This window comes from Rhinolophus ferrumequinum, chromosome 23, assembly GCF_004115265.2.
Source record: "Rhinolophus ferrumequinum isolate MPI-CBG mRhiFer1 chromosome 23, mRhiFer1_v1.p, whole genome shotgun sequence".
NCBI classification, from domain to species: Eukaryota; Metazoa; Chordata; class Mammalia; order Chiroptera; family Rhinolophidae; genus Rhinolophus; species Rhinolophus ferrumequinum.
Genome location: NC_046306.1, coordinates 40,341,655 through 40,361,079, shown reverse-complemented (window position 1 = coordinate 40,361,079; position 19,425 = coordinate 40,341,655). Strand labels below are relative to the sequence as shown.

Genomic DNA, 19,425 nt, shown 5'->3' with positions numbered 1-19,425 from the left:
CCTCCCTCCACAGGTGTGGAAAGAAAATGACTGGCGGATTCAGAGCTGAGGGAGGGCGAGGGCATGTGACTGTATATGGTACACTTTGTCTTTTAAGGAGTGAGGCTTCACATGAGAAAGGTGGGGATGGTAGGCTGGACATGGCATTGACCTAGTGGCATTGAAGGCAGAGCGAGGCCCTGGAGGGCTTGTTAAGGTCCCATTGGGCCAGACTGCCGGGTCCCATCCTCCAGGTTTCTGATGCAGTAGGTCTGGGGTGAGACCTGAGCATTTGTATTTCTAACAAGTTCTCAATGATGTTGTTGCTGGTGGCCCAGAGACAACATTGTGAGGACCTCTGTTCTAAGGACAGAAAAGTGAGAGGCTCCCAGGAGTTTTGGGCACTCAAGAAAGGGGGGTGGAGTTTGATATATGTTTCTATGAAGGAAGTATATGATCCTATTACATATTTGAGAGACATGAGTAAAGACTGAAATTTTTGTTCTTGGCCTTGAATGCAGCAGATCTTCTGTACTTGGAGTAGGGGTGTACTCAGAGCCCCCTAAGACTTACACGATAAGTTTGAGGTTAGTGGCAGAATAGAGGACCCAAGTATGTCCAGATTAAGGTCTGCAAAGCATCCAAATATCAGGAAAAGGCCCAAGAAACATGTTGGCATCCATGAGGTAGTGATGGTTAGTTGGAGCCCAGATATGGCCCCAGTAGTCATGAAAGTCGCTGGTCCAGAAGGGATCTGATATCCCTCAGTCTGGGTAGACAGCTAAAATGGCAGTGCGCAACTCCAGTTTTCTCTGGAGTCAAGCAGTTTTGCAAAACAGAAACACCACAGTGGTGAGCTGCTTGATTGGCCCTCCTGATGTTAAATCAGAGGTGGTGGCCATTTTAACTGACATCCAAGGGAATGTCTTTTCTAGACCAGGAGGTGTTTCAAGGAGCAGATGCAGGTGCTGGCAGGAAATACTTCTAGTTCATTCCAGATCCTTGGGAAAGAGAGCATCTTCCACAATAAGGCTCTATTTCCCCAGTCTCTTCCCTCATTTGAAAGACAATGCTTGGCTCCCTCCAGGGATCTAGATATGCAAATTTAATTAGTGGAGAGGTGTCAGTCCAATAAGCTTTGAGTGTTAAGTCCTTTCCAGATGCTTTGTATCTATTGCCTAATTCAACCCTCATACCAGTGTAAAAGGAGAGGTTCTGGGTGCCTTTTCCATTGCACAGGTGAGGAAACTGAGGTTCAAAGATGTTGGATAATTTTCCTGGGCCCCATAAGTCATGGCAGAGTACTGACTTTCTCCACTACACCCTACACGTTAACAGTGGTTCTTGGACTACCCTGGAGAGGTGTGAAAACACAGATCCCTGGTTCCCAACACCTGTGTATAGAGCATTAATTAGGAACACAAAATGGACTCTAATAATTCTGATAGTTACGTCAGTCACAAAGTGACAGTCATACCAGAGCATCAGGTGAAAGGCATACCCTGTGAACACCCCAATCAGGTAACTCCAGACGCAAGGTGGAGTGTGACCATCTGGACGGCTTTATCAGGCTGCAGATGGGTGCACTGCACCCAGTCTTGAGCATAAAATCAGAGCTCTCTGACGGCTCATCGCTCAGGGCTCAACTGACGAGCTGACAGCTGCATCTGCACTCGTCCCAGAGGGAGCGCTTGAAGCCCGGCCTCCTGACGGTCTCACCAGCCCGGCCTGACTCCCAGCGCTAAGCACCCCAGCGCCAAAGGCACTCTCGCTGAACAATGGACGTTCCCTCTCATCCTTCTTTCAGAAGACGGTTCGCCTTGCCAACCCTATTGCTCGCAAACCTGTGTGACCCTCTTCTGTGAAACCGCTCTCTCTTGAGTATTGGAGGCTGTGCTCTGGCCGGAGCCTTGGTTAATGCCCATGGTAAACTGAGTCAGCAGGACACGATCCACAGCTTTATTCTAATAAAGCCTGACACTGTGGAAAGACACAAATGTGTGTGAGACTGCTCCTTGACAGTCACGTCCCACTCAGGACATTCTGGGTTTCCGATTCAGTCCTTACAGGGTGAGTATCTGCATTTCCAAATTCCCAGGTGATGCTGAGCATGATGGTCCACAGACAATGTGAAAACTACCAATATAACCTTATAACCTTACCTCCATCCCAAAGTCGAAATAAAGTATTTGCCAAAACAGGCACCAAACGTCATCTTTTTTCTAGGGAAAGTTTCTGGTGGAGTAGTATACCTGGGGTTCCCTTTAGAGCTGCAAGGATGCCTGGGAAGAGAGGTGGCCATGAAATCTTCTTGACACAATCTTCTTAACTAGCCTTGCTTTTTGTCTGCCTTTGTCTATGCCCACATGCTTTGTGAAAGGGCAACTGTGAATATTAAGAAAGAAGAGAATAAACTACAGAAATTAGGACAGTAAGGGCCCACACACATCATCTGCAAATGGTTCTCCTACCCTGGTGCTTTCCTGCCTCTCTCTGCCTGGGAGCGTCCTCTCAACATGGGAGCTTGAGGGACAGGCTGGAAGAACAGCCCAGGGTGACCATGCAACCATAAGGACAGGAACTGGAGGGTAAATACCCCAGCTTCCTCATTTGCAGAAGCAACACTCTCAGTGTGTCCTTCTAGTGCCCCAATGGGGTTTCATCTCAGTTGCCCACATTGAACTGCTGACAAATGCTTTTTTGGGGCTTTGTTGACTCCTCCCTTTCCTATATCACTGCCCTGCTCTCTCTGGTAGATTCCCAGGGATCATTCCCAAATAAACTACTTGTGCTCAAATTCTTTGTTTGCAGTTCTTGAAGGAACACAAACCAAAAGAGGTGCCGATGTCATCACTGGAAAAAAAATCTGAGAGTAGAGGGTGAAGACTGAATGTGAGTCTATTACTCAGTCTGAGTCTGTGGCTTGCGCTTTCTGTGATCATAAAGAATGCATTACCAAAACAATATGAGCGTTAGAGATACTATGTACTACCAGAGTTTAATACTAATATGAAAGTGAAAATAATAGTTTCTCATTACCAAAGGAATATAGTTACTAATTTGCTCTTCCATTGTGTTGTTTTCTGACAAAGTATTAGTGAAGAAAATCTTTCTTCACAGGTTAATGTTTGATATGCACATACCAAGCTTCAAAAATAAAATAGTTGTATTTGAAAAATAAAATAAAAAGGATGCATTACCTACTTAACGCCCTGAACCCCAAAGCATCACAACAAACCCACAAGAAAAGACAATAAGCTGATTCCAAAAAAGGCCTAGTGGGTAACTGCAGATAAAGTTATCCTGAAATGATCAGGAGTGGATAATTTCAGTAAATGGAGATACTTTCATTTAACATTAATTACATTTAAATATTGGAATCAGATTAGGAAGCCCAACTGTGATTAGCAACACCAGGGAGAGTTCCAGGTCATTATTTTCTGGTGGCAGAATGTCAGGTCCTTTTGCCTGGGGAGTCTGGGCCTCTGAGTCTGACATAACTGTCTGCACCTTCCCACTCCCACCCCAGTAACCAGAGGGCCTCTGTGTAGGCCCCTGACAGGTCTCATTGTAATGCCAACATAACAATATGGTAAGATGCTTGGGCCCTGCCCCATTGATCTCTTCCTGCTCCCCAGGCACAGAAGAGAGCAGTATCTCATATGCCATGGGCTTGGCCAACACGTTGCATTTGCCCTGGTACCCAAAAGGCCATCAGAGAGCACACATTCATCGATTCATATGTGAGAGACTGATAGTAGGGAACAATGACAATCACCAACCTGTTCATTGGGATTTCACTCTGAGATCAGCAAGTAAGCACTAACTATTTAATTAGTCACGTAATTAGTGACAGGCCACACTGAAGGTTTCAGATGTCCTCAGACAAACGTAAAGATAAAAAGCCTAATTAAGCACTTGGCTGACTGCTGCCAGGCCCCACAGCTGCGCCGGATATTGTGCGATCCTATGTGACCCGATAACTGGAATTACAGTCATCCGGTCACAATTGTAGCTTTGCAAACATGCCCTGCTATTCCAAGCTATTTATTCTAGTTAGCAGATGAGGGAACATTGTCCAGGTTGAAAATCAGAGGCTATCCTTAGGTTTGTGGAGAAAACTCTTCCCAGTGGGAGAACTGGAAGAAAAGGTGAGCTTGTGTTTTAGTGCCCACCAGTGCTTTCCGGGAAACAAAGGGTCTGTTTCTCTGGTCCCACAAAGGGTCGTTGGGACACCACAGAGGGTTGCTTTCAATCACTGTCATCCCTGGATTCATTTATACATTTTTCTAGTGCTATTACAGGCTCTTCAAGAGATTCTTTACATCAGAATTGAATTAGGAAGGATTTTTAAATAATGGATTAAAAGGAACTGCTCCATAATTAGGAGTAAATAATATAATAAACAGAAGCATAGACACGAATGAGCTGAAACAGAATGAAATAGTAATTGCTTCAGCTCAGCGAGTTCATGCCCAAGAGATAGTGAAGAAGCTGTTCAGTATAATTCTGGGAAAGAATATCTCTATTTGGGCCACAGTCTGGGGCAGGGCCTGAGGATCTGCATTTCTAACAAGCTCCCAGATGACGCTGATGCTGCTGGTCCACAGACTAAGCTGTGAGTGAAAAGGATGTAAAACATGAGTTCATAGACCTGGTCCTGGCCTTTTTTTCATATAGCTTTTCCATATTTCTTTTTAAAAATGATTTTGGAGTACATTTGTGGAAAGCCTGAACTATTCAAAGTATTACATTTGGGGACTTCCCAGGGCTGGACTTGGTGCAAAAAGTGACTGGTAAAAATAGCAGTCTCTCAGCTTTGTGGAAAGAGGACTCTTGCTTTATGGAAAAAGCTTTCAGACTTCATTGCAAAGCTCTCCTTTGGGAAATGGTGTTTCATGGACAGAAGACAGAAGCTCACTTCTGGACTTGGCTGTTGGTCCAAGAATAGGGAATTCCCTTTGCACCTCTGATACATAAGGTTGGTTAGTGGAGGTACTAGGGTGACATCACCTTTGGGCTGGCATGACCATGAAGGTCCTCTGCTGTGATTCCCCCCAGCATGGAGAGGAGGATGGCACCACTCATCAGGGCCACAGCACTGGTTGGCAGCAGAGGAGACTAAAGGCCAAGTCCGAGTTCTTTCTGTTTTTTCCTATGCTTGAGGTTTTAATGAAATCTTATTAATAGAAGTACCAAGAAGGACATGCATATGAAACACTTATACTGCCCAATCCAAGACCTGTTAGTCTCAAAGAACCAGGTAGCCAAAGGAATACAACCTATTAACCATAAGAACCATACTTTGAAAGCAGTTCACGTCCATCATTTGAATGTCTTGAGTATGATGAAGAACATGAATAATTCACAGGAAAATATCTTAAGAGCTCCCTTTCCCCTCTAATTCACTGCCCTCTACACCATAGGATGAGTGGGGGTTTCTCCTCTTCCCCCAATCCCCTACCCCAAGAAAGCTCCTGCGCTGGCCCATACCTGCTGTCCTTCCCTTGCTCAGCTCCTGGTTCCCACCATGGCAGGGCACATGGTGGGGAAAAAAGACCGGGATGCATATGCAGCTGGAGCCCACACTGGCCACAAGGTGGGGTGTAGGGGCCTGAACACGCTCCCCCTTCAGCTCCCCATGGAGTTGCTTGGACACAACACCCTCAGAAGACAAATGCTCAAGACCTATACGTGGGGGGAGGGGACACATTAGTCAAGTTTCACCCTCAACCTGGATTATCCTGCAGTCCTGTCCTTCTCCATCAGCTAGTCATCGACCTCAGGACGGTTGATGGAGGTGGTACAAAGCTCTAAGGACAGGGCTGCCACTCAGCCCAGTGTTGGAGGATTCACAAGCACCAGGAGGATGGGGAGAACCATAAGGGAAGCAAGCATGTGTTCCTACAAAAACACATGTCACACATGTCACTGGATACTGGAGGGCCCGATAGGCCTTGTCCTAATAAGGACAAGAAGATGTGGATGACCTACAGGCCTAACAACAAAAGACAAGAAGGTGTGTCTGTGCAGATGTTAATGTGGCTGGATAGCAGCTGAGGACCAGATAAAATGTTGTATTTAAAAAAATCAGAGTCAGGGACGTCATCAAAATAGCATGTGAGGTGAGGCTCTGGAAATCTCCCCTAGAATTTACAACAAATCGAACAACTATAACTCCACAAAGGACTCCCTGCACAGCAGACAGGCAAGACGAAGAGGCTCACTACTGAATTCACCTAAAGGTGGGCAAATTGCGCAATCAGGGGAGGAGGGAAAGGAGAAGTGCAGAGACAGAGCCGCGCAGGCGCAGGAAAAAGACCTAGCTCAGTGCTCCGAGCTCGCTGCATCCCGGAACTACCACAGCTGCAGGAGAGGGAAGAACTCGGACTGCTAGGGCTCAGTTTATGGCCCACAGGGCTGAGGGGACAGCAGATAACATGGCTGAACCCAACGCTCACGGCAGAGACCTCGGAGCAAAGACTGAGGGAAGAAGGCTGAAAACGGTGGTTTAAGCCCTCACTGCCACAAAGAATGGAAGCCTTAGGCACTGAGACTAGCCGCCCCCTCCCTACCTTCCCAGAGCTCGCCCTGCCCCCACCTGCCCAGTGCTAGAAGCGGAACAGTAGCAGTGTCAGATCAAAAGAACAGAATATTTACAGTACTGAGAACTGTGGTCAGTGAACACAGATTCGCAGCCCAACCAGTGCAGGCAGGGGAGGGAGCTGTGGAAGGAGGATTGGCTGCGATGGAGTCAGGGACGTCATCAAAATGGCTCGTGAGGAGAGCCTCTGGAAATCTCCCCCAGAATTTACAACAAATTGAACAACTATAACTCCACAAAGGACTCCCTGCAGAGCAGACAGGCAGGGAGGTTGCCGCCATTGCTCTGGGCCACCTCTCATAACCCATCCCACCCTGTCCCCAACTATCTGTGTGGATCCCTGCAGGAGTAAACAGAACTGCTGAAACACATGGGCTCTGAATCTGGTGCAGGAAGAGCTCTGGAACTTCAAAAGCTCTCTGTATCCCTACACGGATGTGGTACCCTATGACCCAGGTGAACTGTCCACAAAGGAGAGGCCCGCCTTCCAGGAAATCACCCCATTGTGTGAGAAGCCGGAATAGTGCAGAGAAAACATAACACTACAATGTGAGAGACAATAAAAGGCTGCGGTCGGAGAGAAAATAAAACACTCTCCCAACACCTACTGGAAAACAAAAGAAAGACCTCTTTCTATCAACCTGTTGCTATCAACCTGACCCACTCCTGTAAATGTCTAGGGGGAGAAATAATAAATCATTAATTGCCAGGAATAACCAAGGTAACAAGACAGATCAGATAGGAAATGAAAAGGCTCCAGAAAATGAACTTAAAGATATGAAAATATGTGACTTAAATGACATAGAATTCAAGATTGCAGTTCTGAAAAAACTCAACGAGATGCAAGAAAACACAGAAAGGCAGTTTAATGAACTCAGAAACACAAATTAAAGAACAACATGAACATTTTACCAAAGAGATTGAAATTTTCAGAAAGAACCAAATAGAATTTCTGGAGATTAAGAACTCAATAGAAGAAATGAAGAATGAAATAACCAGCATAGGTAGTAGAGTTGACTAGATGGAGGAAAGAATCAGTGACATCGAAGATAGAAACCTGGAAATGACACGGATGGAAGAAGAAAGAGACTTGAGACTTAAAAGAAATGAAAGAACTCTACAAGAACTTTCTGACTCCATCAGAAAGAGCATTATGAGAATAATGCGCATACCAGAAAGAGAAGAGACAGAAGGGAACAGAGAGCATATTCAAACAAATAGTTGATGAGAACTTCCCAAACTTGTGGAAAGAACTGGATCTGCAAATCCAAGAAGCAAATAGAACACCTAATTACCTCAACCCCAACAGTCCCCCAACGCACATTGTATTGAAGCTGTCAAAAATTAATGACAAAGAAAGAATCCTCAGGGAAAAGAATCCTCAGGGAAAAGAAGACGGTAACCTACAAAGGAAAGCCCATTAGATTATCATCAGATTTTTCAGCAGAAACTCTACAAGCCAGGAGGGAGTGGAACCAAATATTCAAACTATTGAAAGAGAGAAATTATGAGCCAAGAATAATGTATCCAGCAAAGATATCCTTTAGATATGAAGGAGGAATAAAGACCTTTCCAGACAAACAGAAGCTGAGGAAATTTTCTAATACACGACCTGAACTACAAGAAATACTAAAGGAGGCTATTCGACCACTATCAACAGGGACAATTTGTGGCACACCAAAACACTAAAAGGGGGAGAGTAAAGGCCTGAACCAGAATATGGGAATGGAGAAAGTAAGCGTGCTAAAGAAAATGGAATACTCTAAATATCAAACTTTCTTTTACTTAAACTTAAGGGTAACCACTCAAGAAAAATCCAGAACTGAAATATATACTGTATATGCTCGCTTCGGCAGCACATATACTGAAATATATACTGTAATAAAAGAAGAAACAGAGGTAAAAATAATAGAATACCACCACACAGAAATAATAGGCAACAACAAAAAGGCAAAGAAACAATGGAAACACGGTCTTACCAGAAAACTAAAGATAGAATGACAGGAAATCCTCACATATCAATAATCACCCTAAATGTAAATGGACTGAACTCACCAATAAAAAGGCACAGAGTAGCACATTGGATCAAAAAACTAAACCCAACCACATGCTGTCTCCAAGTGATACATCTCAGCTACAAGGACAAGCATAGACTCAAAGTGAAAGAGTGGAAATTGACACTCCAAGCAAATGGTATCCAGAGAAAATCAGGTATAGCCATAATGATATCAGATGAAACAGACTTCAGGGTGAAAAAGGTAACAAGAGACAAAGATGGACACTTCATAATGGTAAACCTTCCCAAAAGCAAAAGTCCGGGACCAGATGGCTTCACTAGTGAATTCTACCAAACCTTCAAAGAGGATCTACTACCAATCCTACTCAAACTCTTCCAAAAAATTGAAGAAGAGACAGTACTCCCTAATTCATTTTATGAGGCCAACATTACCCTGATACCAAAACCTGGTAAGGACAACACAAAAAAAGAAAACTACAGACCAATATCTCTGATGAATACAGATGCAAAAATCCGAAACAAAATTCTAGCAAATCGAATGCAACAATGCATTAAAAAGATTATTCATCACGACCAAGTGGAGTTCATCCCCGGGGCACAAGGATGGTTCAACATCCACAAATCCATCAATGTGATACATCACATAAACAAAATAAAGGACAAAAATTATATGATTATATCAACTGATGCAGAAAAGCGTTTGACAAGATACAACACCCATTTATGTTTTAAACCTTAATAAAATAGGAATTGAAGTAAAATACCTTAATATAATAAAGGCCATATATGACAAACCCTCAGCTAATCTCATAATTGACGGTAAAAAACTGAAGCCCTTTTCTCTATGTCCAGGAACACGACAGGGCTGTCCCTATCACCTCTGCTTTTCAACATAGTGTTGGAAGTCCTTGCCAGAGCAATTAGGCAAGAGAAAGAAATAAAAGGCATCCAAATTGGGAATGAAGAAGTTAAACTGTCACTCTTTGCAGATGACATGATGCTATACATAGGAAACCCTAAAGACTCCACCAAAAAGCTATTAGAAACAATCAACGAATACAGTAAAGTTGCCAGCTACAAAATCAATGTACAAAAGTCCATTGCATTCCTACATACTAACAATGAGATCTCAGAAAAAGAAACAAAATAAAAAAAACACAATTCCTTTTGCAATTGCAGCAAAAAGAATAAAATACCTAGGAATAAACTTAACCAAGGATGTAAAAGACCTATATGCTGAAAACTATAAGACATTTTTAAAAGAAATTGAAGAAGACACAAAGAAATGGAAAGACATTCCGTGCTCATGGATTGGAAGAGTCAACATTGTTAAAACGGCCATATTACCCAAAGCAATATACAGATTTAATGCAATCCCCATCAACATTCCAATGGCATTTTTTAAAGAAATAGAACAAAAAAATCATCAGATTTGTTTGGAACCACAAAAGACCCCGAATAGCCAACGCAATCTTAAGAAAAAAGAACAATGCTGGAGGCATCACACTCCCTGACTTCAACTTGTACTACAGGGCTACAATAATCAAAACAGCGTGGTATTGGCAGAAAAACAGACACATAGACCAATGGAATAGAATTGAGAACCCAGAAATAAAACCACATAAATATGGACAGATAATTTTTGACAAAGAAGCAAAAAACATACAATGGATAAAAGACAGCCTCTTCAATAAATGGTGCTGGCAGAATTGGATAGCCACGTGCAAAAGAATGAAACTGGACTGCTATCTGTCACCATGTACCAAAATTAATTCAAAATGGGTCAAAGAGTTAAGCATAACACCTGAAACAATAAACCGCATAGAAGAAAATACAGGTACTAAACTTATGGACCTTAGGTTCAAAGAGCATTTTATGAATTTGACTCCAAAGGCATGGGAAGTAGAAGCTAAAATAAATGAATGGGCCTCTATCAAACTTAAAAGCTTCCGCACAGCAAAAGAAACTATGACAAAATAAAGAGGCAACCAACTGAATGGGAGAAGAGTTTTGCAAATAATGCTTCCATTAAGCGACTAATATCCAAATATACAAGGAACTCATGCAACTCAACAACAACAAAACAAACAACCCAATTGAAAAATGGGCAGAGGACCTGAAGAGACATTTCTCCAAAGAGGACATACAAATGGCAAATAGAATATGAAAAAATGCTCAACATCACTAATCATCAGAGAAATGCAAATAAAAACTACAGTGAGATATCACCTCACCCCAGTCAGAATGGCTATCATCAACAAGACAAATAGTAACAAGTGTTGGAGAGGCTGTGGAGAAAAAGGAACCCTCATACACTGTTGGTGGGAATGCAGACTGGTGCAGCCGTTATGGAAGGCAGTGTGGAGGTTCCTCAAAAAATTATGAATAGAATTACCATATGACCCAGCAATCCCTCTCCTGGGTATCTACCCAAAAAATCTGAAAACATTTATACATAAAGACACGTGTGCTCCCATGTTCATTGCAGCTTTATTTACGGTGGCCAAGACATGGAAACAACCAAAATGTCCTTCGATAGATGAATGGATAAAGAAGTTGTGGTATATATACACAATGGGATACTATTCGGCGGTAAGAAAAGATGATATAGGAACATTGGTGACAACATGAATGGATCTTGAGAATATAATGCTAAGCGAAATAAGTCAGACAAGAACAGCAGAGAAACATATGATTTCACTGATATGTGGTATATAAACTAAAAACAACAAAAGAACAAGACAAACAAATGAGAAACAAAAACTCACAGACTCAGACAATAGTTTAGTGGTTACCAGAGGGTAAGAGGGGAGGGGACTGGTAGATGAGGGTAAAAGGGATCAAATATATGGTGATGGAAGGAGAACTGACTCTGGGTGGTGAACACACAATGGGATTTATAGATGATGTAATACAGAATATTACACCTGAAATCTATGTAACTTTACTAACAATTGTCACCCCAATAAACTTTAATTTAAACAAATCAAAACATCCCTCAGGATTACCCCTCCACATCCTAATGTATTAGTTGGTAACTTTGGGTACATAAATGTCAGCTCCGCAGTAGCACCTTGGTACTTAGGAAAGAAGGATATGACAAGGGCAAAGAATTTATGCAAGGGCTGCATTTGGTGTCCTTTGAAGAGGAGACCAAATGTGCTTTGTAATTTTTTTGCATGTAAATAATACAACAAAGAGTTGTGTCTCCTTTGTCACCAGGTGACAGGAGTACCAGTTTTTCTGGAAAAAGACGTTGCTGTATTGGGTCTCAATGGGTTTTCCGGGAACTGCTGTGCCTGCCCCAGCTGAGTTAGATAATGCAGTGCAGGAGTGTAAGGAGGGCGATTTTTCTGAATCTTGCCTGGAAAACATGGATTTAATCTTCACTGGGAGTCAGTGTTTGGTTAAAACTGTGTTTCTTCAACTTCATTCCAACTCAAATCATTTATAAAATCTAGTTCCAATGGCAGTTAAACTGGTAAAGTATGCAGCAGGTTACTATGGTGATTGCTAATTTAAAATAATTAGAGAAAATAATGAGAAAACTATTTCCTCTCTTAAGGATTAGAGATCCGTAAACTGATACCAGTCTATTTTTAGTTTCCGTAATCTGTGTAATGATGCTAGAGAATTATGAGTACTTTAAAATGCTTTAAAAAGGTCTGCCTGATTGAGGAATTTAATAAACCAAGTACTTACATCAAAATTTATACTTGTGTTTATTAAATCCAAGCTGATTCCACAAAAAGAGAATTACATGTATATGTCTTAATGAAATCATTTAAATGAAACATAATGACAAAATCTATAGCTAAATTAAGATTTAAGACCTGTTTATGATAACTTCTTGACTACTATATTTCACAACTCCATTCTTATCATTTATCATTCAGAAATGGTTCATATGACTTGTTCAGAGTGTTGGATAAAGAGACTTATCAAAACAAGTTAAAGCCTCAAACTATGGTGTAGCACACAGAGTTAATGGATATTTCTGGGTGCTTCTCAGTATTTCCTTCTTCCAAAGAAAGATCCCTATAGACTGACCACAATATTTAAAACCCATGAACTCCACTGCTAATTTCAGTAATGACATGGGACTTATTTCTGGTTAACTAAGCGTCTGTTCTGGATAACGGAACAAATTGGTTGGAAGGTGAAAAAAATATTTATCTGGTTATTGTGATATCAAATGATGAACATAACCATTTGGTGTTAGCAGGCATAGACACCTTTCAGGGGTCATTTCCTCCATCCCTTTCCTTCTCTAACCCCTTACAACTTTGCTAGCTTCCAGAGGAGTCATGGTGGGGCTTCTTTTTCCCAAGTGCTAAGAGGCAAGCAGAATGCTTGTAATTTTAAACAGTTGCTAAAGTTTCTTAAGTGATCCTTAGCAAAATATCTGGAAAAAGTTGGACTCTTAACTCAGGAATCTGTGGTTCCCCAAAGTCAGTGTCTTTAAAACCATCTGTGAAACTTTTAAAAAAATCAGTGAGGAGACTGAGTCTGAGAGAAGTTAGGCAACACATCAGGTGGTAGTGTCAGGTGGTGGTGATACCAGGCTATGAATCCAAATTCTTGAACAATAACCCAGGGCTCTTTCTGTGATGGAGGTGCTGAGATTCAGTGAGCATATGAAGAGCTAGTCGGGGGAACCACCTCTAAAGAAAATTGGCTCTGAAAGGAAACTGTTTAGTGTTTTGTGGATAATAAACTTCATCAAAACGATGCACATGCCTCAGTTTTCCCTGCAGGGTTTACTCTTCTCCCTGGCACCCAGAATGCAGGGGTTGGAAGAAAGGTCCTGGCCTGTCTGCCATTTCTGCAAGCCTATTTGTGATGCATAAAGTCAAAACTGGTTCCCAACTGGCCCAATTGTATGGATCACCTGTTAACATACAGGTTCCCAGAACCCTCCCCTAGAGTTTTTGATTCAGCACATCTGTTGTGGGTTCTGGAAAGCCACCTCTTTAACAGACGCACCACACGCTGCCTGTGCTCTGGCCAATAAGGGAAACGTTAGCATGGAATAGGGGTTGGCAAACTTCTTCTGGAAAGGGTCGGAGTGTACATATTTTAGGCACTAAAGAACATATAATCTCTGTTGCAGATACTCAAATCTGTTGTTGTATCAAAAAAAACAGTCACAGACAACACATAAATAAATAAATAAGTATGGCTGTGTTCCAATGAAGCTTTGCTTCCAAAGGCAGGTGAAAAGCCAGACTTGGGGGGCTACAGTTTGACAACCCCTGGTCTAGAATATTCCACTGATTTAATTAATCCACATAGGCAAGGTGTGTGGAGTGACAAGCCAACTCAGGTCTCTTCCTTCAAGATACCCTTTCAGGCAAGGAAGAGAAGGCTCCTTTAAAAACAAAGTAAAAAAAACTCACCAAAATACCAACGTCTCCAGGAAGGAAAGTCCGACACTGGATGCACCAACCACAACAATCCTGGCATTGACAGTTATTTTAGGTTCCAATGTTAGTTTTCTGTTTGTATGGTTCAAGGCATAACTCAACTGGAAAAAAAAAATACAAAGAGAAAGAGAGACCTGAGGAAAATGTAGCTGAGTATGTACTCTCAAATTGGCAATTATGTGGTATTATGTAACCAGAATATTATCAGCAAATCAAACCAAGCAGAGACCGTGCAATCATGGTGAAATTTATGGGAAGGTATTTTTACAACATTAATTTAAGAATATGATAATATACATAATACCTAGGATAGCTCACATTAAAATTCTTGGTTTAGATTATTTTTGTCTCAATGCTGATGAACGTTTCATACAGAACTGAGGCCCATTATGATTATCAGTGATAAGGTACATAATCCCACAGGAAGACAAACATGTTGTTCTCTGAGAATCTAGTTTCGTGAAAGTTCCCAAGTCTTTCCTGTTGTCCAAGGTTTCCCTGAAACCTTGAACAACAGTTAGATTATAATAGTTGGAGGCATCTTTTATTCAATTTTGCATCCTTCACTCTCTCTACTTAACACAGTACCTTGGGCATAGTAGGTGTTCAGTAATATTTGTAGAATGACATCAACGCTGTTGAATGACAAAAACATGTCAAATGATAAGGATTGTTCAGGGAGGACTCTTAGAAGCACGGAAAGTAACTGGTGATCACTTTAATTGTCTGTGTTTGCAAAAGTTACCTGGATTGATAATTTGTTTGATTCACATTCCTGCAGAAGCTCCAGGGTGCCGTGGGGGATTAAATGTACAAAGGAAGGTTTTACAAACAAGTGGTGGGATATTCTTGAAAGAACATTAGACTGTGTCAGAAGACCTTGTTTCTATTTTTCATTCAGTAATTCAACACATATTTTTATTTGATGCTTACTATGTATCTGAACAATAACAAGAATTACAGCTGACTTCTCATCAGAAATAATGGAGGCCAGAAGTCAGTGGAATGATATCCTTGCCAATGTATCCCACTTGGTTAAATTTTCATTACGTCAGCATTTAACTCGTCCTCTAGGTCAGAGATCTTCAAATTCTAGTAGGCCAAAACTACTTTTAATTTTCTTAAAATCCTGAGATACCAGGAGTTGGGAGTCCAGGGGGTAAAGTCCTATGTAAAGCTGGGCTCCCATCTTCCCGTGTCCAAGGTGACATGGGTATGGCCACACGCTTTTCCATTTACTAGTTAACAGGAGAGCTCAAGAAAATAAATCCTTTAACTCTAGCTAGCCTAGAAACACGGAGGTAGAAAATGTCTTGAACCAAATAATTTATTAATAGAAATTTAAAACAAAGTTTGGAAATTTTAGATTCTCTCCATAATTACCACTGCTGGTGCCTCTCAGCACCTGTTCCACCCCCATTCCTACCTTTAATGAAACACACCATGGATTTTGAAAGAGATTGAGCCCATTCCCACCTTTAAGAGAGGATTCTGATTGACATAAACCAAGTCAAATAATCTCATCCTCCTTGCTCAACAATTGGCCCAGGATAGACATATGATTTACTTTGGCCTAATGATAGTGAAGCCTATGACTTTTGTTTGATGGTTGGAGAAGAGAAGCCTCTTGCCTTTCAGATGGTATTGGGTACAGATGTGAAGCCTGAAATGATATAGTCGTCATACCATCCTGAGGGAAACTATGCCCCAAAAGAATCATAAGAAATAGAACAGGAATTCCTTTCAAACCCTACCTGAAACCCATGCTACCTTTGGAATCTTCAGTGATATGAGCAATAAATATCAGTTAGCTATTGCCACAATAGTGCTACAGAACAAACCACCCCAAAGCATTTAAGCATTGGTTGAAAGCAGTTGTTATCTATTCTCACTCATGCAATGCTGGGTCAGTTGGAAGTAGGCTGATGCAGGCTGGGTTCATTGGCTCCAACCTGCAGATTCTAGATGGGCCTCATATATTTTTGATGAGAGAGCTAGGGTGTGTTCTTCTCATGGCAATGGTAGAAGTGTAAAAAGTGAGAAGAAGCAATACTTCTTCAGCCTGGTGAAAGCACAAGTCATGTGGCTGAGCCCAACTTCCATGAAGTGGGGAAGTAGACCCATCTGTAGTGAGAGGAACCTCAAAATCACAGAGCAAGGGAACAGCCCAGGGAGGAAGGAACAGCTGGGGAGAATGACATAACCCACCACATTTCCTTGCTTGTTTAGGCCAGTTTGTTTCTTTTATATGCAACTGAAAACCTCTGTAAACTGATACTCTTTCTAAATGACAATAATGAATATGCTATTTGGGTGAAAAGTGTTCTTCAAATAAATGTCACTTTGATCTGCTCTACGAGAATTTCCCAGGACAGGTCAATGAGGAATTCTGCGAAAAAAAACTAGTTAAAAGTGATACATGTGGGTACTACCATGTACAGTGTTCTGATTAATTTCCAAGATAAGTAGGCTGGCCGTAAATTCCCTCTAGCCAGCCTTGTGTCTGGTGGCGTAGGGAAAGGAAGATAGGACGCATAGACGTTGGTATGATGGTGTGGGGACAGAACCCCAGAGAGCAGTTTCCAGGCTCTCGGCCTCACGTGTGGGGGGGTGCTGGCTCGGGTAGTAGATGGCCATCGATTGTGGCTAGTTGGCCGTCAGCTGTAGCCAGTTAGACAATTGGCCCATGATATAGCTGCCGCAGCTGCGCTGGTAGGGGAGTCGAGGGGGAGTCGAGGGGAGTTGGTCGGTTGGCAGCAAAGCGGACAGCAGGTCGCACGTCGTGTGACTCCAGCCTCCAGTGAGACTGTAGTGGTATGACTCCCCTACCTATGGCTCCGTGGGTGTTCCTTTTTGGCCTAGCCACATCCTGCGTTCTTATGTGGGGAGCTGGAGCAGAGACCCCGCAGGCCGCCCCACACGACAGATGGCATCTAATCACAGGTCAAATTAACAGAATTAAAATGCAAGCATCTTAACAAAGGTCAGAGCCCAGGATTCCTTCCATAGGAGCTATGGTTAGACGTTCCCCTCTGCTGTCCAGAAGCATATGCTAACATTGAAACATGGGCAGTGATGAAATTCCCTGGTAAAGAATCATATCCCATTTATGAAACAGCTCCTGTATCAATGATACGAAGGCGGCTGGGGAACAGAACAGAATGGCTTTTGTTTCCCACACAAAAGCTTTAACACCAACACCTGCCAGGCCTCAGAAATCACCTTTCTAATCACTGAATACATACAGTGGCCTCAGGGTGTCAAGAGTTAGCATCAGTACCAATGATGGTGGGTCTCTGGGGAGTGATCAGGCATCACAGTGACTCAGTAAACCCAATTTTGAGCCCAGGCTTTAATTAAAAACATATTCATCATCAAGTATGATGAAGTGACCTGAAAAAAACCACATTTTTCTTTTGTTAGGATAGATGGATTTTAAATACCTTGAAAAAAGTTCTTCCCAGCCTGGAAATGTTTTTCAGTGACGCTGCAAATGAAGACTGCTTCAGCTGTTCTATAAAGCGCTTATTTTGCCCATAAGCAGGAGAAGCAAGTCATTTTTGAAGGAAAGCAGAATATTTCCTTCCTTATGTTCCTCTAAACTACAGGTTTTCATGGTAAAGAAAAACAGGTATGGAAGACCCTGAGCCCTCCAGGGCACGAGCCTCCTTTTCTTGGTGTGAACATCTACCAAAACTGTCCCATGCATTGGAGATCCGGTTTTGGGTTTTTGTTTTTGTTTTTGACTTCCTCAATAGTAAAGTAAAAATAAAAGCCTTATCTATTGACTCATATTTTATAGGCAGAAATTTTATGTGCTTTGTAATAGTAGATTATTTCAAAGGTAAAACGGAGGAGCCCCTGTAAGCTGTTTAGCTACATAACTGTACCAGTAATGAGTGGGGACTCAGATTCCTACTTCTATGTTCTTTCAGACATTTATAATTCTATTTTTATAATGACACTAGTTAGCATTTTTAGACAAAGGGATGATTTTTAAGGTAGAGATCGACTTATACTCCAGCAAGAAGGAATAAACCATTTATCATGATGTGTACGCTGACCTTTTCAGACTAAAATAAATGCTCCTTAAAATTGATAATAAGTCTCATAATGAGTTTAAAATACAAACCTTAAGTCCTGTCCCTTAGATAGGAGAAGAAAGAATAATAATATGGGATACCCCTGTCAGGAAATTCTAGAGCTGAGCTTGCGGTGCGGCAGGGTGACAAAGAGTGGAGGATTCCAGGGAAAAGACAACAAAGGTCAGGTAGGAGGGGAGAGGAGTCGAGATGAGGAAATAGGGAATAGAAATGAGCACGTCTAACTTTTAAACTATTTATTTGTAATTTCCTATGAGCTTCTGAAACAGAAGACTTTGTACATATGAGTGAGTGAGCCATTGAAGAGGTTTTAGTCATTTTTATTAATTTATTTGGTTTGCTTGCCACCGTCCACCTAGACTGCTTCTTGAGGTCGAGAACATCTCTTTTTGTTTTGTTTTGTTTTCATTTTGTTTTATCTGAATCATTCCTGCCATCATTTTGGACATTCAATAAATGATGAAAGAATAGATTCATTAACTTGACATTTCATGAGCCCTTCTTAAAGGATGTTGACATAATTTCTACCAATTTAATTATTTTAGTTGGTTGTTTTCCAGTTGCTTAAATGACCAAATGATTTAATTATAATTATAACTACTTAGAATTAAGTTTGATCTTTTTAGTAAAAATGACATTGATGTACATGCTTAGTTGAGTTTATGCCATGATTCACATACATTTATCAAGAAACTGCAAATACTACATAGTAATGAGTTTTATGTGCATTTGTTAACTGCTTTCTGTGTGTACAGAAAATTGGTCAAAATATAATTTTATCTGATATAAACAGATTGAGTGAAGTGTTTCCACATCTGGTTTGGTTTTTCTTATGCACTTAGAATGACAAAATATTACTGAAACTCAGTTTCAATAACAGATCCAAAATCAGAAGTTATTGAAGTTATAATTAGGCCAGTAAACTAGAAAGCAGTCAAAATAAATGCAAATGATCCCACATAATAAATGCAAGGTTTATATAAACTGGACCATGACAACATCTATGGTGAATTTTTCCTAATGCTACTGTTTCGTTTGGAGGTTATGTTCAACCTCCAGGAGTATCAGACTGGCCATCATTAGCCTGGTGATAAGATTTGGGCTTGTTTTCTTAATTCTGCTACTGGTTGAAATTCTGAGCCTCTTTTCTTTAAATATCAGTTTCCTCAGGTGTAAAATGGAAGTAAATTACACAAATCTCTGCCTTCCTCAGCAGGCAAACATGGGAACTATTCATTAAAAAAAATGTCTACAAATACTTTGAGCTTTTCAGGCAAAGATATTACACAAGGTAAA

The 19,425-nt window shown here is 41.4% G+C and overlaps 1 protein-coding gene across 5 annotated transcripts in view; it reads right to left on the bottom strand.

Annotated features, from left to right (window-relative positions):
- Window positions 1-19,425, bottom strand: part of CFAP61 (cilia and flagella associated protein 61) — a 336,449-nt gene that overhangs the window by 138,416 nt on the left and 178,608 nt on the right. For all 5 annotated transcript variants that reach the window (XM_033094245.1, XM_033094247.1, XM_033094246.1 and 2 more), the window contains one exon: window positions 14,000-14,127. In XM_033094245.1, coding sequence (XP_032950136.1) covers window positions 14,000-14,127 — 128 coding nt within the window. The remainder of the gene's footprint in view (window positions 1-13,999; window positions 14,128-19,425) is intronic.